The sequence below is a fragment of the Carcharodon carcharias genome, chromosome 2, assembly GCF_017639515.1.
Source record: "Carcharodon carcharias isolate sCarCar2 chromosome 2, sCarCar2.pri, whole genome shotgun sequence".
Taxonomy (NCBI): domain Eukaryota; kingdom Metazoa; phylum Chordata; class Chondrichthyes; order Lamniformes; family Lamnidae; genus Carcharodon; species Carcharodon carcharias.
Window position 1 is genome coordinate 214,237,887 of NC_054468.1, and position 23,680 is coordinate 214,261,566.

The 23,680-nt window shown below is 40.6% G+C and overlaps 1 protein-coding gene and 1 long non-coding RNA gene across 8 annotated transcripts in view; one reads left to right on the forward strand and one right to left on the reverse strand.

The window, feature by feature from the left end:
• Positions 1-15,480, reverse strand: part of adpgk2 (ADP-dependent glucokinase 2) — a 35,370-nt gene extending 19,890 nt beyond the window's left edge. The window contains exons 1-4 of one of the 7 annotated variants that reach the window (XM_041176474.1): positions 15,086-15,143; positions 14,421-14,492; positions 8,442-8,649; positions 6,847-7,006 (exon numbers count right to left, since the gene is read on the reverse strand). In XM_041176474.1, coding sequence (XP_041032408.1) covers positions 6,847-7,006; positions 8,442-8,466 — 185 coding nt within the window. In that variant the 5' untranslated portion in view covers positions 8,467-8,649; positions 14,421-14,492; positions 15,086-15,143. Of the gene's footprint in view, positions 1-6,846; positions 7,007-8,350; positions 8,650-14,420; positions 14,493-15,085 lie in introns of all 7 variants that reach the window. The other 6 variants (XM_041176492.1, XM_041176503.1, XM_041176482.1 and 3 more) reach the window with 6 other exon arrangements.
• Positions 15,481-15,680: 200 nt separating this feature from the next.
• LOC121270914 lies at positions 15,681-22,195 on the forward strand. Its single transcript, XR_005941639.1, has 3 exons — positions 15,681-16,343; positions 20,233-20,325; positions 21,437-22,195. It is a non-coding gene; the product is annotated as an uncharacterized LOC121270914 (long non-coding RNA).
• The last annotated feature ends 1,485 nt before the right edge of the window (positions 22,196-23,680 follow it).

The following is a 23,680-nucleotide window of genomic DNA, read 5'->3' on the forward strand; positions in this document are numbered from 1 at the left end:
GGATGAGAATTTTAAAACCAAGATATTGCTTAATCAGGAACCAATATAGGTCAGTGAACACAGACAATGCTTGAATGGGATATGGTACAATAAGGAAGATGCCCAAAATATTACTCAAAACTACCACCTACATACTGCTATAGCATCCCATCTTTAGCTTTCAGCTCTATGTCTTTATTTATAAAGCTTAATAACCCATCTGAATTTTCTTAAAGTATGGAAGAAATAGCAGAAGAAATATAAATTTCAGTTAAGGCTGATGGGTTAAGTTAAAATAAGGCAAGTCACCAAGTCTGAACAGATTTTATGCAAGGGAGCCTGACAGTAGCAGATACCAAAAATTAGTCTACAACCCTCCCAATACTGTGACTTCTATCTCTTGCTGTGCCAGTGTTTGGCCATTGGTTATACTGTTTTATTTTGGCTTCAGTCTGTTCCTTGGGTCAAAGTACAAACCCCAAGCACCACTACATTGTATGGGTGACCTCCAACTTCATCACCTTTCTGCCCTGCAACCAATTCTATAAACCTCCTGGATCTTCATATCCACACAAAATTAAACTTCTGTATTTCCTGATACCCTACCCTCAAATAACTCTGATGTCACTTGTTAAATCCATCTCCAAATGACGACTGCAGCCCATCCACAATCACTCCCTATACCACCAGTGCAAGGTGGCAGCAGTGTGTACCATCTACAAGATGCACTGCAAGAACTCACCAAGCCTTCTCCTACAGCACCAACCAAACCCATGACCACTACCATCTAGAAGGAAAAGAGCAGCAGGCATATGGGAACACCACCACCTGGAAGTTCCTCTCCAAGCCACTCACCATCCTGACTTGGAAATATATTGCCATTCCTTCAGTCACTGGGTCAAGATCCTGGAACTCCCTTCCTAACAGCACTATGGGTGTACCTACAGCACAGGGATTGCAGAGGTTCAAGAAGGCAACTCACCACCACCTTCTCAAGGGCAATAAATGATGATCAAGCCAGTGATGCCTGCATCCCATGAACGAATAAAATAACATTTTCCATCCACTCCCCATACCCCTTGATTCTCAATGCCCGTGTTTTAGATTGCCCAACCAACGGAAACAATCTCTCAGCTTCCACCCTAGCAAGATTCTTCAGAATTTTGTAATTTCAATTAGATCACCTCTCATTCTTCTAAACTCCAGAGAATACAAACCCAATTTACTCAGCCTCTCATCACAGGCCAGCCCCATCATCCCAGGGATCAATTTAATGAACCTTTACTGTACTGCCTGCAATGCCAGTATATCCTTCTTAAAATGTGGAGACCAAAACTGCACACACTACTCCAGATGCAGTCTCACCAAAATCCTGTAGTATTGGACCTCTAAGCCCCCTAATATTGTCTCATTTATTATCAGTTTTTTTTTAAAAATTGTACCCCAATAATTATTAGATAACCAAGTCTATATGGCTTGAGTTTCCATATCCATTTGCTGACGCATTGTGGCTACCACTCCAGACAACTCCATCACTTCTATTTCCAGTTTTTTTTTTTAAAACTCTGTTATTCCTCCTAGATCCTTTCCTTCAATTGCCATGCCTCTTTTCACTTCTCCCCATCAGGTAGTGTACCATTCCAATTCCCAATGATACTTGGACTTCCAGCTCTCCTGCTGCCATTAAAAGCAGGATGGCATCTTAGATAAACCTATAACTTACTTCTGTTTCTCCCTTGGCATCCTCCAATGGGTTCCTCTAGGCTCTTGGAACAGTCTTATTTTGAAGCAGCAACTCCAACTACCCATTCTACTATCAAACAAAATTACCATCCAGCTTGTACTCTAGAATTAATCTTGCCAATTTCCTTCCCACACAATTCACCCTTCCCATTGCTGACCCTGTCAAATCTGCCAGGGGATCTCACCACCCTTTCTACATATCCAAGAATGTCTGTTCAATTATAAACAAGGCTCTTGCCATCCATGAACTTACTGTGGATCATTGCACCTGCATCATAGCCTTGACAGAAAGCCTTCCCACTAAATAAAGTCTTTCTGCCTGACTATATATACTATATATATATTCCTCAGCCTAAACTGTCATGACAACAATGTGGCTCTTATCACCAAATCACATCTTGGCCTGACCCAACTCCAATGGCACTTTTCCCTTCTTTGAAGATTTCAGCTTGTTCCACCCCTTCTAACTCATTTAAAATCTTTGTTCTCCAACACCAAAAGTGCGATAAAAATTCTCTCATCTTTATTGCTTTCATCCCTCAGCCTCTACACCAAACAGCTTCTCATCCTCTGACTTCAACCTCCATCTCAACTTATCATGCACATTCTCTCCCTCCTCTGACTGCACTTCCCTTTTACCCTGCCTTAATCTCTGCCATGTTAACTCCAACTCACTCTCAGCCACCCCCTTGACCTCGCTACTTCCATCACATCAAATCACAGATTAGGTCTTTCCTAATCACTTCCTTGTATCACTCTCCATCCACATTTCCCCCTTACAAACTACCTCCTGTGTCCACCCCGGGAGAAATAAACTACATCCAACTGGAAACTACACTTTCAAAATCCCAATCGATTAGCTTTTGGCAAAAAAAAAAAATCAGTAGATGGAGAACCAAGTGCAATCTTACCTACACCTTTGATGCCCTAGTCCCCAACAAAACCATTAGTCTCTCAGCTTGGCAGTTTTCCCAGTACGGCTCTCCTGACCACTCCCTCATGTCCTACTAACACTGACTTGAATGGAGAAGTCAGGCAACTGGTTTGACCATACACTGCCAGTTCTAGCAGTACTGCGAGGTTCTGCTCTCATTTGCTCACTATTCCCAGATCATCCTGAAATCCAGTGATAACCTCTTGGCTTCTTTTCTCTACTACAAAGAATTTTCTTTAAACTCTCTTCTCCACCATAATCTAATATTAAGTGCAACAGCATAAACTAACTTTTGTCACTAAGATTGAGGCCAATCAGATGCCTCTGCCACTTCCCTCCATTCCACCAGCCCATTGGGCCAAACTTTCTCAAAAGTTCCTCGCTGCCCTAGCCCTGAATTGACATTTTTTTTTCTAGTTTCTCTCCCATCTCCCTTCATGTCCTCTGAGCTTATTTGACACTATTCCTACTAATCTGCTGACCACCCAACTTTCCTTCCTGGTCCTTATCCAATTCTCATCAAGTACTGCCCTTCTTCCCTGTAAATCAGCCATCATTACCCCTCCCCTGAAAAAGGCTTCCATTGGCTTCACCTTCCTTGCACTTTACTCCCCATGTCCAACCTGCTTTCCTCTCCATAGACTTTGATTATGTTGTCACCTCCCAAATCCATGCCCTTCTTTTCCAGAACCCCACATTTGAATCCCTTCCATCACGGTTGCCACCCCACCAATGATCAGAGCAGTTCTGGTTTAAAGTCACAAATGATGTCCTAATTAACTGTGACAAAGGTAAATTATCCTTCCTTGTCCTTCTCAATTTGTATGCAACCTTCGACAAGTCAGCCACCCCATCTTCCTTCAACACCTTTCCACTGTCATTCCCACTGAGTGGACCTACACTTTTCTTGGTTCCAATCTTGTCTGTAAACATAGATTCACTTGCAATGGCTTCTCATCCCACTCTCATTTTGTTACCTCTGGTGGCCCCCAAGGACCTAGCCTTGCTTTCCTATTTCCCTGTGCCAGTTGTGGCTTGGTTGGCAATACACCCACCTGAGTCAGAAGGCTCCAGGTTCAAGTCCAATGTGCACAAAAATCAAGGCTAACACTGCAATACTGAGGGAGTGCTACATTGCTGGAGGGGCTGTCTTTTGGATGAAATATTAAATTGAGGCCCTGCTTGCCTTTTCAGATGGATGTAAAAGATCCCATGGCACTATTTTGAAGTGAAGTTTTCCCTTGAGATCCTAGCTATCGTTCAACATCGCAAAAAACAGATTACCTGGTCATCATCACATTGATATTTGTAGGAGTTTACTGTCTGCAAATTGACTACTGTATTTTCTCCATTACAACCATGACTACAAAGTATTTCACTGGGTGTAAAACAAACAGACATCCAGCAGTTGTGAAAAGCCTTAAATAAATTCAATTCTTCCCATTTACAAGCTTCATCTTGGTAACATCATCCAAAAGTGTTAATTTTCACATGTATGTTAATGCCAGCTCTACCTCACCACCACTTCTCAACAGCTGTTATCATCAGACTGCTTGTGCGACATCCAGTATTGGATGAGTATAAATTTCCTCCGCCTAAACATTGAAAAGACTAAAGCCATTGTCTTTGGTTCTTGCTACAAACTTCATTCCCGAGCTACCAACAAAATCCTACATATCCACATTAACACTGAACACCTATTTCAACCTCCTTAACATCACCCAACTCTGCCCTTGTTGCACTTCATCTGCTGCTGAAACTCTCACCATGTCTTTGTCACCTCTAAACTTGACTATTCCTATCCATTCCTTGCCAGTCTCCCACATTCTACCCTCTTTAAACGTGATGTCATCCAAACTCTTCCTCCATTCACCAATGCTTTCTGATATACAGACTCCAGGTCAAACAGTTTATCAATATTTAAATTCTCATCCTGGTTTATCCCCCAGTTCCTATCTCTAATCTGCCCAGCCCCACAACCCTCCAAGATATCAGACGTAATCTAACTTTGGCTTCTTGGGCATCCCCAATTTTAATTGCTCCACCATTGGCAGCCGTGCCTTCAGCTGCCTGGGCCCTAAACTCTGGAATTCCCTTCCTATATCTCTGTTCTCATTCCTCCTTTAAATCTACCTCTGACCAAAGTTTTGGCTATCTACTTCAATAGTACCATGGATAGCTCAGTGTCAAATTTTGCTTTGTAAATGCTCCTGTGAAGCACCCGAGGACATTTTATTACCTTAAAAAAGGTGCTATATAAATATATGTTTTGTTGTTAACAAAGAAAATTCTGATGGGTTACATTTAGATGCAGCATGTTATCAAAAGCCTTGCTTTTGGAAGTAATTAGGCCACAGGTGCAATTAAAAGGAAGTTTTTTTTGAAAAAAAATGATTGGTTATGAATGGAACTGCACTAACATGGAAAGTGGTCACTAGTGATTTGCCAGAGGATCAGCACGTATGTGCATACATGTAATTGGAGCTGGAAATAGAACAAAGCTTTAAATTTACAGACAGCAACAGGAAAACCAAACAAAACAGTTTTGGATCAGTTGGCAAGGTGTATTGAGTAGGAAATGACACATGGACAAATTCAAAGTTCGCTAGAGGCATAAGGAGGGGACAAAGTGCAAATTCTAAAAGTGTACAAAGAACTCAAACAGCCATACATTTGAATAATGTGACCGATTTTCACTGCCATGCTAAAAAAGGCAATGGATGTAATGCAGAAAAGGCAACCAAAGAGAAACCTTGAAAAAGGCATCTGAACTATGAGTAAACATTAAAGGCTCGAAGGACATTATTCAAAATAAGGTCAATTGACTCCCAATTGTGTGTGTAATATATACATATACCCACAAATTATGTAATCAGGGTGCACAAGCTCAAGCTTATGAAGGAAAGAGTATTCAGTTTTAATTTAACAAACTAATTAGATTGTCATGAATATATGGAAAATACTGCTCAGGAAGGCAGCTGGCGTGAACAATTAATGAGAATTAGAAAGATCATTAAATGGTTGAGCGATTGAACAATTAGTTTTTGGGGACCAGTAATTTGAGCTATAGTCTTTTCCATCCTTAACTTTATGGAAAATATATAACCTAGGTGCATTTCATAGTTTTAGAAAAATGCATTCCACGATGCAGAACTGACATATACAGATAAGGAGGGTCGAGGCCCAATCGATCACTGGTCTACAGCAAGTTAGCTAATCTCAGGCAATGATGCTGGACACATTGTAAATGGACTTAAACCTCAGGAAGGAAAAAATACAGCCAGGGCTCAAATGACTACCCAGAATATCAAAATTCAGCAAATATAGCTTTTATTAAATCATTTTTTCTACTATTCAGGCTATATAATCAATTTTCTAGTTACAAAAGGAATGATGCCTATCTAAAGTTAATATTTAGGTCACCTTTTTATGGAAAATGAAGAGGTTAGGGAAAATGCTGTGTTCATCAAGGAGATGCTAGTGCAGAGAAAGTTTTTTAAAAAACTATTTGCACCAAGTGGCACTTGTCAGCATTCTCAATTCAAGGCCAGATGCAGCATGAACTCTAACCTCCCTAACAGGATATTAACCCAAACTCTGAAGAACATTAATGTGCCAATATAAATATTTCTTCACCGTGTACACCGGCCATCCTTGTAACTTCTTTAAGCTAGGATGATGAACAGTTAAGGATGCATTTACAGTACGGCACCAGTGTAAACATGTTCTTGGTTAGCTATAGCAAAATAAATGCACAAAAGGAAAAGTATTTTATTTCTCAGCCAAACCATGTCATCTCAAGGCACCCAAATTTTTAGAGTAACGTGCAACAAAGAATTCCCTGTGCTCTGCACGCCAACTCAGCAGTTTGCAAAAATAATTTAAGTGACTATTCTATTGTTGTTGAATATTACAATTACTGTTATAATAATCTGACTGAATGATGATTTGGTCCAGAAAAATAAACAATTAAAACCCAAACTTGCATGACAATTGCTGATATACCAACAGATTCAGAAAACAAAAACAGCAATTTCTTTAAAACTGGTTTTAAATGCATATATGATTATAACGCTCTCTGAAGTTGTGTGGTCACCACATTCTACACTTTCCACAGGCCATAAAGCATCACCAACAACTGAAGCTATCAATGCTCAATATGCTAAGGTTCATTCATGCTAATGCCTTACTCAGATGCAGCTCCAGGAGGAAAGAAGTATGCAAAGCTTTCAGCCAACTGTTCCTCTGATGTAATGAAATTATGATGGACAGGATTCTTGCTTGGTTTGATGCCAGCTTTCTTTAACAAAGCAACTCCATCTGCAACAATGTCAAGACAGCCACCAAAACCTACAGCAGGGGAAAATAAGAAATCCCTAATTAATGTTTTCAAGAAAACAAAGTGTAGTTACTACAGTAAGGTAGGAAACACAGCAACTAAATTGCACACAGCAATGTGATAATGATAAGATAAATCGGATTTTAAGAGCTGATTGAGGGATAAATATTACCCAGGACACATGTGATACTCCCAAATTCTTCTTAGAAATGCCATAGGATCTTTTACATCCACAAGGCAGTTAGAACCTCAATTTCACATCTCATCCTAAAGGTGAAATCACCAACAATGCAACACTTGTTCAATATTGTGTTGGAGTGACAGCCTAGATTTTGTGCTCAAGTGTGACTTGAATCCACACCTTTCTGACACAGATGCAAGAGTGCAAGTCACTGTGTCACTTGATACTCCCCCAATTTTGACATCCATCAGCAGAGAGTGTTACAAGGCCAGAATCCCTTACTTGGGCAGGATCATGACGTAGCAAGAACAAAGGCCTGAAGTGTCACGGTGATGGGAAACTGACAGAGCTACCTAGAACTTCAGCAACTAATTACAGACATATTGAACTGTTTAAAGACGACCTGAAAACAAACTGAACAAAATGGCTACCACAAGTCACATGATGACTGATACTGTAAACATGACTAATTTTCTGGTAAGTTTCTAAGAATTGCACTGCAGACCTGCTACATGGAATTTCACATCTAAGGAGTGCCAAGGTCCACTTCAAACGGACATTTTTGAAAGGTATTAAAAGATACGAAGTGCTGGATTTTGATCAGACACTCACATTCAAAACCCCCATGGAGGATGACATTACCCCTATCACCTGTTGATTTATATATTAAAATGTGCCAAAAGTTTGAGATGCAAAGATAAAAAACTGGGGTTAATTGGTTTACAATGAATGGAATTCAGACAGGAGTTAAAGTTAAACAGTTCTACTAAGCAGAAGAGAAAGAACAAGCAGGAGAAAAAAACATGAGAGTCATCTAAAACACTTGGAAAAGAGCAGGACCTCTCTCACTGAAGCTAAAAAGGATGTCTTCATGAAGTGCAGGCATTAACAGAGTCAGCTCCAGATTTCTACAGGAAACCAATGAACTTCAAACAGCCACAATGTTATACAATCTATGCCCGCAAAGATGTGCGTGGTGTTATGTCTTTATTATTTTTAACTCATGTTTAAGTAACTGATAAACTTGACCTTTTTCCTCAAGAAAGCCTGGTTTGATTGGCTCCTTATTAACAAAAATACATTTGGATTGGAAAAGGCATTTACAGGGAAAACATTTAAAACAAAAATTGTTGCGACCAACTCAGGAGGCTGAATAGAAGAGGAGCCAACTTACTTCTTCTCATCCTGTTGTAACAGAAGTTGAAACCTAGACAGGGACTGAAAGCAGAAGTTCAGGTTCATCAGGCAGTATCCTTCCTACATACCCAGAGTCTCACCTCCACTGTACATTGCCGTTGAGGTGACTGTGGTGGGGAAGAGACCATAGTTCACCTTCTTCTGGAAAGGGTCTTTGCAAAGAAGGTTTTTTGTCGAGATTCATCCTGAGCGGTTCTGTGATGCAGGACTTTCTACTTATGGCTGTTCCCAGGGGGACACAGACAAACATCAACTGCAGCTGGAGGATCATCAACTCTGAAACATTGTAACATTGTAAAACAGTCAATGCCTCACCATCTGGTCACTGCATATTCAGAAATGAGCTCTTTAGTCTACACAAAACTAGCTGGTCTTCCAGTGCAAAGAGTTGCCCATGACCAAGGTCCAGGACCACGTGCTGAGGGATGCACTAAAGTTTGGGGCAGCTGCCACTGAGGCACAATGGGGAATTGTTGCTCTAAGGCCTTTCAGCCGTAGTACACCAAGGGGCTGGACAAAGTATAGAACCCTCAAGCTGTATGACTCATATTGAATGTATACAAATATTGCATGTGTCAATTGAATTGAAGCACCTGAGTACAACATGATTTATGTAGAAAATCTGAATGTCATTTCAAAATGGTCATTACAGAAAGTGCAATGTTTTGTAATGTTCTTAGTTATTTTAAGTATATTTTTGCAAAGAAAAAAGTAGAAATTCAAGAGACACAAAAACAGTGGCAGAATCGGACAGAGTCAACATGGATTTACGAAAGGGAAGTCATGCTTGACAAATCTATTGGAATTTTTCAAGAATGTAACTGATAGAGTTGATGAGGGGAGCCAGTGGATGTGGTTTATTTGGACTTTCTGAAGGCTTTCGACAAAGTCCCACATAAGAGATTAGCGTGTAAAATTAAAGCGCATGGGATTGGGGGTAGTGTATTGAGATGGATAGAAAACTGGTTGGCAGACAGGAAACAAAGAGTAGGAATAAACGGGTCTTTTTTCAAATGGCAGGCAGTGACTAGTGGGATACCGCAAGGATCGGTGCTGAGACCCCAACTATTCACAATTTATATTAATGATTTAGGTGAGGGAACTAAATGTAATATCTCCAAATTTGCAGATGACAAAGCTGGGTGGGAGGGTGAGCTGTGAGGAGGATGCAGAGGTGCTTCAGTGTGATTTGGACAAGCTGAGTGAGTAGGCAAATGCAGTATAATGTGGATAAATGTGAGGTTATCCACTTTGGTAGCAAAAACAGGAAGGCAGATTATCTGAATGTCTATAAATTAAGAAAGGGAATGTGTAATGAGACCTGGGTGTCCTCGTACACTAGTTACTGAAGTAAGCATGCAGGTGCAACAGGCATTAAAGGAGGCAAATGGTATGTTGGCCTTCATAGTGAGAGGATTCCGAATACAGGAGCAGGGATGTCTTGCTGCAATTATACAGGGCCTTGGTGAGACCACACCTGGAATAGTGTGTCTTAATAGAGGTATGATAATGAGCAGTCTGAGCTGGGACCAGAGGCCTGAGGGACCTTAACAATATTCAGATGATCTTACCTAGAGGTAGATGGTGCAGCAGGACCAAAACAGTTTAGAATTATGGCTGGTGAAAGCTGGAAATCAGAAAAATGCTATATTGCCACTTGCTGAACCATACTGATGGGCCAATGCTTCCGTACAGATTTCCATTATAACTACATATGCCAGCTTTGATGATGTTTAATATTGAATGTGAAAACAGAACCATACAGCACAGGAGACCTTTCTGCCCATCAGGTGTCTGCTGGCTCTTTCAAAAAGCCATCCAAGTAGCCCCATTCCTCTGTTCTTTCTTCACAAGTCTGTAAATTTTTCCTTTAAATACTATTCCCTTTTGAAAGGTGCTATTGAATCTGAAATGCAGGTCAAATGGAAGGGGGAAATTTGGAACATTCCTCTCATCCCTTAAATGTAACTCCCTCCAGCCCTCCAAGATTTGTGTTCTTCTGATTCTTATTTGTTGTGCATCTGACCCAACATTGGCAGCAGTGTCTTTCAGCAGTCTAAGCCCCAAGCTCCTGGATTCTCTCCATAAACTGCTCCGCCTCACTTGCTTAAAAGCAACCACTAAAACCTACTTCTTTGATAAAGCCTTTGGTCACCTATCCTACTATACAATTTTGTTGCTAAGTGTAAAGTTGTGTTTGATAAATCCATGCAGTGAAGTGCCTTTAGATGTTCTGCCACATTAAAAGGGTGCTAGATAAATGTGAGATAAATGCAAGCACCTTTAATTATCTAGTCCTGCCTTACTCCTGTTTGTGTTTCCAAGAATGGGGAGTAAAGACAGACAATACATAACTACAGTCACTACTACACAGCAAATGAACTGGTAAAATTATAATAACAGAAAATTCAATAGTCAACAGGTCTGGCACTTGTTTTTACTTCAGATGTCCAGTACTGTATTCAAAGTATTTTGCTCTTGCACTGTTAAATATATATCTGCCTACACAATCAAATGTAATCTGCAAGGTGACACAATAATTGGCCTATGAACAGGCCAAAGGGCCTCCCTCTTGCTCAATGCTTTACAAGCTAACACACTGTTTCATCATTACTATTTCTATTACTATGGGGGAAGATGGTGGCATAGTGGTAATATCACTGGACTAGTAATCCAGAAGCCCAGGTTAATGCTCTGGAACTGTGGATTCAAATCCCATCATGGCAGCTGGTGGAATTTAAATTCAGTTAATAGATCTGGAATATAAAGCTCATCTCAGTAATGGCAACCATGACAACTATTATCGATTATTGTAAAAACCCAACTGGTTCACTAATGTCTTTTTGGGAAGGAAATCTGCCATCCTTACCTGGTCTGGCCTATATGTGACTCCAGACTGACCACAATATTGCTGACTCTCAACTGCCTGCTGAAATGGCCTAGCAAGCCATTGTTCAAAAGCACTTAGGAGTGGACAACAAATGCTGGCATTGCCAGCACTGCCCACATCCCATGAAAGAAAAAACCATATACAATGTAAACAGGACAATTTCAGTGCTGTGGCAAAGTGTACTTTAAACATGCAACATTCTGAAGACTGTTAATCAGTAGTAGGACAAATAATGCATTTTTAAATATCCAAATACTTCCATGTTGTTGGAAGAAAATATTGTTAAGCAGATGCAATATAGTACATAGATCATGATTCATTTGTCACTGCATTATCAGTCTATTAAAAGGTATATTTAAGTTCATAACCAACACGTTAAATACATAGAATCCTATCAAACAAAGATCAAAAAAAAGTGTTCATTTCCGAATGTGCAGTAACCAGATGGTAAGGCATTGACAGTTTTACAATGTTATGCAAATTACTTTACATTCAGAAAAGCAGTGAAACCTGTCCTGGGCTGAAATAGAGATTTACCTCTAAAGCAGTGTACTCCTGGGATGATCAATAGAACTGAACTCCGTTATAAGTTGGCACAACCACAAAGATGCATTACTTTAAATGCAGAGCAGGTTAAATCATTACAACCCAACAGATAACAAATTAATCCCACTGTCTCATTTGCAAACCTAATTATTCTCCCTATAAATAACCATAAATTTCATAAAGATGACTGAGAAAAGCCAAGAACTGATCCTATATGCTTCACCTAGTTATGCTTTCCAACTCTCAATTTGCAACCATGCTATCTTCAATGTAGTCCATCTATATAAAAATCTTGAATAAAAAAGCTAATCTGGCCACTAGATATTTAGTATTTCCATAGAAAGAAAAAACAAACAAGCAGCAACTTTGGATCATCTGAATCAGACTAGGTACAATCCCACAGAAAAGCAACTAATTCAAATTTTGAACAAGTTACTATTGCAAAAGCAAAATTTTTCATCGTAAAATCAGAAAACAAGGTGACAGCTAGAGACACTATGCGGTTATGTAAATAACTCAAATACATACAACAATTAAATAATTTGCCCTAAAACAAATCATTAAAAACTTATCTTCACATAATACTGTCATTTTCCCAAGAGAGGGAGCCTGGAACTCCTCTCTTGGCTACAACTGTGATTTATTGTTCATTAAGTTCCCTTACACTCAAAATTCCACATGCAGAGCCTGGGAGGAATTTGACTGAGCCACTTTAAACCATTTGAGTTAATTGAGTCCTATAGTATAATAATCTTTTCCATTTATGAGTATTTGAAATTCACCACTTTGTGCCCTTTTGCTTTAACAAATATGCAAAAAGAATGTAAACAGCTGAACACAGATAGAGATAATATTCAGAGGGGAATGAATGACAAAATTTGCTTTAAAAAACTGCATTAAATAAAGCTTATGGAAACTTATTGAGATTGCATTCACTTGGCAAACTCACTCATGGGGAAATAGTGGTGTGGTGATAAATGTCACTGGACTAGCATTCCAGAGGCCTGGGTTAATGCTCTGGGACAGGTGTTAAAATCCCATCATGACAGCTGATTAAGTTTAAATTTAATTTATAAAGTCTGGAATTGAAAGCTAGTTTCAATTAAAGTGACCTGAAACTAGTCTCATTGTCAGAAAATCCCATCTGGTTCACTATGCCCTTTAGGGAAGGAAATCTATTGTCTTTTCTTGGTCAGGCCTGAGAGACTCCAGACCCACAACATGGTTGAACTTAATTCTCCTCCAAAATGGCCTAGTAAGCTACTCAGTTCAAGAGAAATGAGGGATTGGCAACAAATGCTGGCTTTGCCACCAACACCCACTTCCTTAGAAAGAATAAAAGACACAGCACACCTTTTGATAAAACTTTTGTTTCTCCACTCCTGGCTCAAATCAGGAACACATAGCAAGAAACTGCAAACTGTGCCTTGTTATTTATCATCCAGTAACTTTAACAGAATGTTTAATATTAAATGGTATAAGGAAGGAATGCTAAGACAGACAATGACAGGGAGTGCACATGGAGATGCCTGAAGACAGCTGAATCTGGGAAAGGAGGAGGTTGGGCCCAGTAGTTTTAAATAGGACAAGGCCCCAAGATGAGTGTACCCATCCCAAAAACCACCAGATCACAGCAACCCCCACATACTTCAGACTCTTTTCCTAGAATCCTCTACCAGCCACTCCAAATGCTGAAACTCCTTTGTAGTGCTTACAAACCCTTAGGTTGCACTCAGTGCTTCTTGATGTTAGATTAGGGAAACTCCTCTAAGGGTGGTGGGGTCTCCATCTAGATCTGGTGAACTCAACTTGTACATATGCCCAGGATCCATTTTTCCATGCCCAAGAATACAAGCATGAAGTGTTCACCAGTTTGTTTGGGCAGCTACAGAACTGGGAAGCACCCAAAAATGCTATACAGTAGATCCAACTTATCATTTCAACTACAAAAGTATTCTACTTTTTGTATATGCCAGTTTAATTATTAAAAAGTTATTTTACTTTGATAAGTCACTCAGTACAGTACTTTAACTGCATCCATGAAGCACAGTGCTCAAAGAATACTTGGTAGCATTAAGCACCCCAAACAAGTTAATTACAATACATGTCCCTTATTCTAGAACTGTACACATTGCTCTTCGGGTCTGTTCCAGAGTTACAAAAGCTTCTTTCTGCAGGGATCTCACTTAAAATTGACTCAAAATATAGTTATTAGAATCTAAAACCCAGTCCAAGCACATCCAGGCTTTTTCCAATGATCCAAGCGATGCCCCAATGTTAAGAATTCAGTGTCTTTAGTACTGCTACTCAGCGTTCTTATAAAACCTGCAGCTAATCTAGAGCAATGCAAGGGAAATATTATTCACAACATAAAAACCATGCACTAAAAGGAAAACCAGTGAAACCAGGAAGTGTCTGTGTGCGCGCAAGATTCCTAAAATATAAACAAAACTATATTTGAGTCTACGGCTTTTAAGCACTGCAACAATTCAGCCCCTTAATTTCCTCTTGGTGATTCGACTATAAGTCGCCCCATTTCCTCCGTCACTATGCAAAAAGCTAAAAGCGAAAAACTGCGGATGCTAGAAATCCAAAACAAAAACAAAAATACCTGGAAAAACTCAGCAGGTCTGGCAGCATCTGCTGAGAGGAGCACAGATAACGTCTCTTTAACGCAAGATTCCTAAAATATAAACAAAATATTTGAGAGGTGAAGGTGGTGATATTATCTAAGGAATGTGCTAATTAAGAGTAGAAAGCAGGACAAGCAAGATACAGATAGCCCTAAGTGGGGGTGGGGTGAAGGAATCGAAAAAGGCTACAAAGCTTTCTACTTACACAAGAGTTCTAAAGGCTGCGTCAACTTCTTTTTACAGAAAAAAAATGAGCCTGCTATATACTTCCAGCAAACTGCATTTTTACCCTGGCTATTTCTATTTTAATGCTAACATTTCGCTGCTAGTATAAAGTTAAATTCTTAGGAAACATCAAGACAATACAGCTGAGATGGAGGGAGCTGCACAGTAGAAATCCAGACCTTTGGGGACGGTGATGAAAGCAAATGCGAGACGAGCAGCTTGTAGGTTTTTAAATGCCACATTTGAGCAAGGACAAGAAAAACATTGCGCAGATGTCGGAAAATGCAAAGCAGTGAAGTTTAAACTGACAGTCGATTTGCTTGCTTTAAAGCTGGTTTTTTTAATTTTTTTTTTAAAAAATCAGCATTTGGGGAACCGATCGCAAGAAGATCGTGTGTGATGATCTTCGATTCCTCACCTACTGCCACTCGGGGCCGCCGGTTCAGATCCACTTTCCTCTCGGCTTTCAGCAGCGACGACAGCACGGTCTCCAGCCGCGAGTCCAGCTCGTTGCCCACCTGCTGCCGGTACCAATACGCCGCGAAAACGGCGAAGAACGAGAAGGCGACACCACATTTCAATCCGTGACCCATCGCGGACCAGCGGTGACTACAGGAAAGGATAGAGGCGGCCAGCTAACAACAAAGACCAACTCTCTGCTGGCGAGGTCACTCAGTCAGTCCCGGAGACGGGGAGGGGTCAACGGTCGCCACAGCAACAGAATCTGTACTCGCGAGACAAGGGCTTCACTACCGAACCTCCACGGAAGTCACCACGGTGACGGTCACGTGATACCGTTCAAATCCTAACTTTTCCGTCTGAACAGACCGGGGGGGGGGGGGGGGAAGGCTCTCAACAGTCGAACACGATTAACCGGCAAGAAACGTAGTTCAGAGTCGATTTAACCATCCTGGTTATTATGTTGATCCTCCTCTCAGTTAAAAAAAACGTGGACGTTTCTTCTCACGCCCTGACATATATTCGCCCGGAGGCGGGATTAATTCTCTGATTGACCTAGCTATCGACCAATGAAGGAAGAGCTAACGGCATCGTTGTTCCAATGAGATTTTGGCAAGAGGCGGGTGCGCTTGGTTATCATTGCGTTTTATCAAGTTCGTTAGACGTGATGGGGGCGCGGCATGTTTTGGACCAGAACAATAAAAGGACGTAAAAACAAAAAAAAACTGCGGATGCTGGAAATCCAAAACAAAAACAGAATTACCTGGAAAAACTCAGCAGGTCTGGCAGCATCGGCGGAGAAGAAGAGAGTTGACGTTTCGAGTCCTCATGACCCTTCAACAGAACTGGGTGGTCAATGATTGATAACTGAGTGGAGCCAGTGTAGGGCGGGTCTTCATTCAGTTTGCTCAGTGGTTTGAAACGGTAACAAGTCTGAAGCAGGAGGAGCTGCAATTATTTCCACATTGAATGGTTTGACGTGTTAGTTCAACGTGGCGAAAGGAGACTTATTTCAGAACCAAAGCAGAAAAAAAAAACATTTAGTCCATCGTGCCTATGCTGGCACTGTGGTAGAACTAACCAATTAATGCATTGGCTGTTAACGTAATCAAATGAACTAAAAGCAAGGATGTTCTCAAGCAAAATAGGACATGGAACCACATAAGGAGATATGAGGGCAGATAACCAAAAGCTTGGTCAAGGAGATGGATTTTAAGGTATAGTGGCTATGCCTAATGGTGGAGCAATTAAAATCAAGGATCAGAGGTGGTTACAGCACAGGAGAAGACTGGCATATCGTGTCTGTGTTGGCTCTCTGAAGGACCATTTCACCTAGTTTACCAAGCCCCCACTTTCTTCTTGGAGCCCTGTACATTCAAGTGGCCAAAATTAGAGGAGTGCACATTGTGCTGTTGGGTTATAGGCCTGAAGGAGATTACAGAGTTAGGGAGGGATGAATCTATGGAGGGATTTGAAAACCAAGATCAGAATTTTAGTTTTGCATATGCCCTTAGCTTCTGTTTCTGACTCTAAATCACAGGATTGTAGCAGTGCAGAAGGAGGACATTTGGCCCATTGTGTCTGCACCAGCTCTGTGAATGGGCAGTCCACTTAGTGCCATTATCTGCATAGCCTTACACATTTTTCCTCTTCAAATAACAGCCTAAATTCTCTTTTGAATGCCTTAATTGAACCAGCCTCCAGCATGCTCCCAGCCAGTGCATCCCAGACCCCAACCACATGCTGCATGAAAAAGCTTTTTCTCATATCTCTTTTGCAAACCACTTTAAATCTCAGCCCTCTTGTTTTCAATTCTTTCATGACTGAGAACAATTTCTCCCTATCTACTCTGTCCAGCCCCCTCATAATTTTGAATACTTTTATCAAATCTCCTCTTGGCTTTCTTTTCTCAAAGGAAAACTGTCCTAACTTCTCCAGTCTACTTTCATAACTGAAGTTCCTCATCCTTGGAACCATTCTTGTGACTCTTTTCTGCACTCTCTAACTCCAGAAGTGCAGAGCCCAGAACTGGATGCAGTATTCCATCTGAGGCTGATCTAGTGTTTTTTTACAAGTTCAACGTAACATCCTTGCTCTTGTACTCTATGCCCCTATTAATAAAGCCTTGGATACTATATGCTTTATTAACTGTGCTCTCAACCTGTCCTGCCACATTCAATGATTTATACACCCAGATCCCTTTGCTCCTGCATCCCCTTGTGAGCTATACCCTTTATTTTATATTGTCTTTCCATGTTTTTCCTAGCAAAATGAAGCAGTTCACATTTCTCAGCATTGAATTCCTTGGCCATCATTCTATTGTTTGATTACTTAGCCAACAGCCAGTTAAGAATGAGTAAGAATTTCCTTCAATTCAACATATGCAAGTCTTGCCAGCAACTTTAGTCTCCAACTCCATTGTTGTCCTACTCAGCATACTCATGCAGAGGCATATGGTGTATTCCCTTGGCATCCTGTTTAATTATTTAATGAGTTTCAAATCCCACTTCCTGACATTCAAAAGACCATTTACTTTCACATCTGGCATCACCTGCTTATACCCCTTCCTTCGTCTGTTCTCATTGTCACTTCATACCTTTTGATCTCCCAAATTTGATTACTCCAACTCTCCTAACCTCTTTCTTTCATTAATTACAATTCAACCTCTCTAACACTCAATACATTGCTTTTTTATTATCTCTATCTTCACCCATGTCCATCCATAGCCTTGCTACTTATTTCTGTAACCTCCTTCTGGTCTGTGATCCTGCATGCACCCTAGTTCTTCCACGTATGGATCCTTTATATCTGTAGTCCGCTTTTGGCCACAGTGTGGAATGCTATCTCTTATCCCACCTCTCTCTCACTCACACTTTTGCAGATTGGTTTGTCTTTGAGATTCAAGCATATCTTAAGAAAGACCCTTATGAGCTGATACTGCAATGGCTTTCTATGGCCTATTCCCCTCTCAAAGCCCATCTCCATGGCATTGTGAACCACATAGGCCTTGTATCCAGGTAGAATTGCTGAATAACTATCTTTGAACCCCCAACTCCATTCTATCTTGGAATTAAATAGACAGTTTAAAGTATAATTGATTATAACATCTGACCTTCTTAACACTTCTCTCTGAGACTTGGAGACTAAAAGTCTATCTACCATCAGCACAACTGCTCTGGTCATCGTTTACAGGTGTGAACATTTTACACTTCTTTCCCAATAAATCAATCTTGGCCTCAGTGCACCCATAGCAACTAAGCAACCTATGATTGTTTGGATTCGGAGCAGGTTACATGACCTGTCTCACTACTCCACTTTACCTTTAATTAAATGGATAATCCCAAAACATAACAAACTCCTAAACTTTGTATTTGTATGTAAAAGAATGATCATCTGATCATTATCACAGCAATGTATAAGTTGGCTGCTGCATTTCTTGCATTATAAGTGACTACACTCCAAAAATAATTACTTGGCTTGACAGCACTTTAGGACCTCCTAAGGTTGTGAAAGGTACTATATAAATGCAAATCTTTTTTCAGGACCTGGAAAAGAATATTGTTATAACCAGGAGTCTTATCATATGCTCTCTAGGATGTTCTCTTGCGATTTTAAACATTTATCAGTCTACATTCACCTGAAACAATTTACACCAAGGCTTTAACCTTTATAGAAATATGTTATATATTCTTAAGGTTCTCTTCATTCAAGGAGATCAACTGCATGGTTTTTCTCAGCAGGGTCACTTTAGTCTTGGTTATGCCTCGGTAATCATAACCGAATGTACTGTTGAAGGCAGAACTTTTATTGGTTAGGCTCTGTTATGAAACAGAGCAGATCTTTGCTCTGTCACAGTTGGCATAGTGGACTTCACACAACAGCAACTTTAGGAGGCGCTTAATTAATTGAGAACATTTATGTGCTATTTACAGTATATTGTAAACTGTCCTAATTTATAATTCTTATTGTAATATTGGTTCTTGTTTAAAGAGTGCTGCTGAAAAGCAGAGTTGAGTTAGTGAGTGATGAGCAGCAACAAAATATTGTGTTAACAATTACACAAACCACTATTGGTAGTTATTAGCTATCCAAATCCCTCATAGCTACAACCTTGTAAATCACTCCAACCCAACTGTTTCTTTTTTTTTAAGGACTGTTGCTTCTGTTAACCCTTTTGGGAAAAATCTCCCCTCAATAAGAATGAGTGAAAGCCACAGTTCTCAAATGGATATGAAAGAGTCGGGACATTAAAGTCATATATATGTCTTGAACATCTTTAACAAAACCTCTCAGTACATCTGGCACTGCAATTTTAACGGAGAGGAAATTTAACAATGGGCAGGATTTTTCAGATGACTGTATTTTCCACCCCACCACCCAAAGACATCAGGGAATGCATCCCCACTACTCATGCAGCCCCGCAGCTATTTTAATTGGCTGGAGATGGGACTTTCGGCCCTCAGGCAGAAGTCCTGCTTCAGAGCCAAATGGCCTACAGCTGTGTAGTCCCAGCAGTGCCAATGGCAGAGATGGCTAGAACTGGAACTACAAGCAGTGCCCAGATTCTAAATCCCAGAGTCCAAGACTGCGGACAGGTCTCACAGCGGGAAAGGGAATTGCGGTCTGGTGGAGGTCTTGATGGGGCGGGGTTATGCAATGTGGAAAGTAGGCCCTTGAGGGAGGCACCTCTTGCCTAAACATGGTGACTGCTGGGCTTCTCCCCCTCTCCCACTCCCCACCCCACACCCAACCTCCCCCACCATGAACTCCTCCTACCAGCCCTCTGAGGGGGTATCAGCCCGTTCTCAAAATTGCAGACAGGTCGGGGACGGTGGGAAGGCCACCCAGGGAATTTTATGAGCTCCCTGCCTGCAAACCCGCCAGGTATACTTCACCTATTTGCTGAAATATAATTAAATTATGGGATTGGTATACATGAGCTGCATAATTTGTTTCCAGCTCTAAAGTATGAAAATTCCATACACGTATCCTCAAATTGTGTGTTCTCAGTTCAAGTCAACTGACTTGCTGGGATCTATATTATTCAGTGCCTCTATCTATTTTTGAAAGAACATGATCATGTTTTTTGCTCTATCTTTCCTCCAGTGAACATAAATTTGATGCTGTGAGATTTATTTAATAAGGCCCAGGAATGATCACTGTTGCTGTTCTCAGAACTCTTTCAATGTTCTTTCAGAGGTATGGTTCCTATAACTGCACTCACTATCCAAATATAAGCTCACTAATGATCTATACAAGCTTGGAATAACTAATTTTGAACTTGACCACTATTTGATGACAGTAATTTTTAATATGTACTAGGTAGCTTAAGAAAATACACTGTTTTATACAGTAATGGAATGAGAGGTTACAGCAATAAAGCTTCACTTTTTAGTGAAACTCTGGATTGCATTTGTAGTCATAGTAACCATGTCTCATACTGCCACGTCTCTCCACTGTTTTTACCAAAGCTGCTTTAATGTATATTGGCCTTAACTCAGGCCAGATCTAAAATGCAAATCCCAGCCATGAGCAAATTCCAATTGAAATGTTTAAAACCTATTTGTCTTCAGCAAAGTAGTGAAAAAAATGTGCATATTAGAAGTATTTTTTTAAAAAGTAATCTTAGACTGAAGTGGGTTCATTTTACCACTACCTCCTGCCAATGCACTGGAACAGCACCAATGCAGTGAAAGCTAAGTCTCTACTTAGCATTATTTTCCTCACTTTAGAGGTAAATTTTTTCCATCTCTTTTACTCCGGTGAATTGCAACACAAAGAATGGGCAGACTTCTACTAATGCTGCATTTTATCCAGTTGCTAGGAGATGCATAAGGGTATTATAGGTATACTTACACTCTATACACAAATGCTTCACATCTGTTCACAAATTGAGATTGGCAGAATCAGAGTTAGTCTGTGTCAAAAACAAAAACAAAAATACCTGGAAAAACTCAGCAGGTCTGACAGCATCAGCAGAGAGGAATACAGTTAACGTTTTGAGTCCAAATGACTCTTCATCAGAACTAAGGAAAAATAGAAAAGAGGTGAAATATAAGCTGGTTTAAGGGGGGGGTGGTGGGACAGGTAGAGCTGGATAGAGGGCCATTGATAGGTGGAGATTGCTAAAAGATGTCATAGACAAAAGGACAAAGAGGTGTTGACGTTTTATCTTAGTCTGTGTCATATGTGTTAAAGTCAGTTATCCATAATATTTGTGTTCACTTTTGTCCCTATGTCTCAAAATTGTGTGTAAAACATTGTTGTTCAAACATATGGACTTAGTCTATATATATTTTTTTCTTTTAAGGAACTGTTAGGCAACAAATAATGGGATTTGTTCAAAAATGCTCAGAATTGACCACAATATTTGTTCAAGAGCTGTCATTGGAGCACTGGGAGGAATGGAAACATGCACACGACCAGAAAGATAAGTGAGGGAGATTACCTAGCCCAGCCAGCTCATCCTGTTATGTAAATCTACTGACCCTTGAACTGTCTCTTGGAAAAAAATCCAGATTTTTCAGCATTAACCTTGGTGGATGATCATTCCAGGTACTGATATTCTTGGATGAAAAAATTGCTTCTTTAATATCAGATCTTGCCTTTTACCAGTTGACACCTCTTTCTGGTTGAACTTAAAATACTGAACCAGATTTACCTTTTCTATTCTGCATTGTATTACACAGACCCCTACAAAGTTCCCTCTTGTTGATCAACCTTGTGGCTTTTCTTTGCACTGCCTTCACAGGTTAGTCTCTCATCTGAATCAGTGACCAGCAATTAATCTAGTAATTAAAGTATGCCTGACCAGTTTCAGCATGACAACCCAGACTTATATCTTACCGATTTCTCAATACAGCTCAGAACTTGTTGATTACATAATGCCTGGACATGACTGACAAGATATTCCTACCCTGGACATGACTAGCAAGATATTCCTATCCTCAGTTTTGGTTGCACCTGGAGCATTGTGTGCAGTTTTGGTCTCCTTACCTAAGTTAGGATATACTTGCCATAGAGAGAATGCAGCAAAGGTTCACCAGATTGATTTCTGGGATGGCAGGATTGTTGTATGAGAAGAGATTGGGCTGACTAGGCCTGTATTCATTGGAGTTTGGAAGAATGAAAGGGGATCTCACTGAAACTTATAAAATTCTGACAAGGCTGGACAGACTGGATGCAGGGATGATGTTTCCTTTGGCTGGGGGTTTTAGAACAAGGAGTCACAGTCTCAGGATACGGGGTAGGCCATTTAGGACAGAGATGAGGAGATGTGGTGAACCTATGGAATTCTCCACAACAGAAGGCTTTGGAGGCCAAATCACTGAATATATTTAAGAAGGAAAATAGATTTCTAGGCTCTAAAGGCATCAAGGGGTATGGGGAGAGAGCAGGAGTATGGTGTTGAGATAGAGGATCAGCCATGATCATATTGAATGGCGGAGCAGGCTTGAAGGGTCGAATGAATTGAAGGGTCCTATTTTCCATGTTTCTATGTTTCTCTTCTTGCTTAGGCACAGGAAAGACATAAAGCACAAAGTTCAGGCTGCCATTTCCCTAAATTTGGAAACCTGACATCATGCTCAGGCAGGGCCATATCTGGTAGAAAAAATGTAGGACAGTCAGGCAGCACATGAGACTTCCAACACCCACCTACCAACATGTTCACTAATGAATCTCTGGATCAGTGAATTCCTAAATTCACCTGAAGCAGAGGCAGGACTTACAAGGCCTATGTTTAAACAACAGAAGCCATCAAATCATGCCACTTGCTGGAGAAATGGCAGTCTATTTCAACTATTGATGGTACAATGCTAGTGGTTATAAAGGTTGCCATCACTTTGAATTTCTGTGACAGGGTTACTTCTGTCTCCTGGGGACATCTGTGTAACTCACCAATCGTCTGTGCTGAGACATCAAGAAAATTACCAGTATATAGTTTCCCAGAGTCAGTACATCAGCTTTCGACTGGACATTTGCCAACAGCATAGTGGACTGTTATGGAGTGGCATGTCATCCTACAGAGTAAGAACCATAGATTGTACCAATATGGCCATATATGTTTCCTTCATCAATCTCATTCACTTCTACAACAGGAAAGTTCCAATATGTAGCTCTTTTTGACCAACACATCTACAAAAAGCCATGTAAATACTTTGGCTACAAGGGCAGATCAGAGGCTGGGATTTCTGTGGTAAGTAATCAACCTCCTGACTCCCTAAAGCCTGTCCACCATTTTCAAGGCACAAGTCAGGAGTGTGATGGAATACTGTCCACTTGGATGAGCAAGACTCCAACAACAATGAAGTTCAACACCATCCTGGATAAAGTAGCCCACTTAATCGGCAGCCCATCCACCACCTTAAACATTCACTCTGTCCATCACCAGTGCACAGTGACAGCAGTATGTACCATATATAAGATGCACTACAGCAATTCACCAAGTCTCCTTCAACCGCACCTTCCAAACGCACAGCCCCTACCACCCAGAGGGACAAGGGCAGCAGACGCATGAGAACACCACTACCTGCAAGTTTCTCTCTAAGCCACA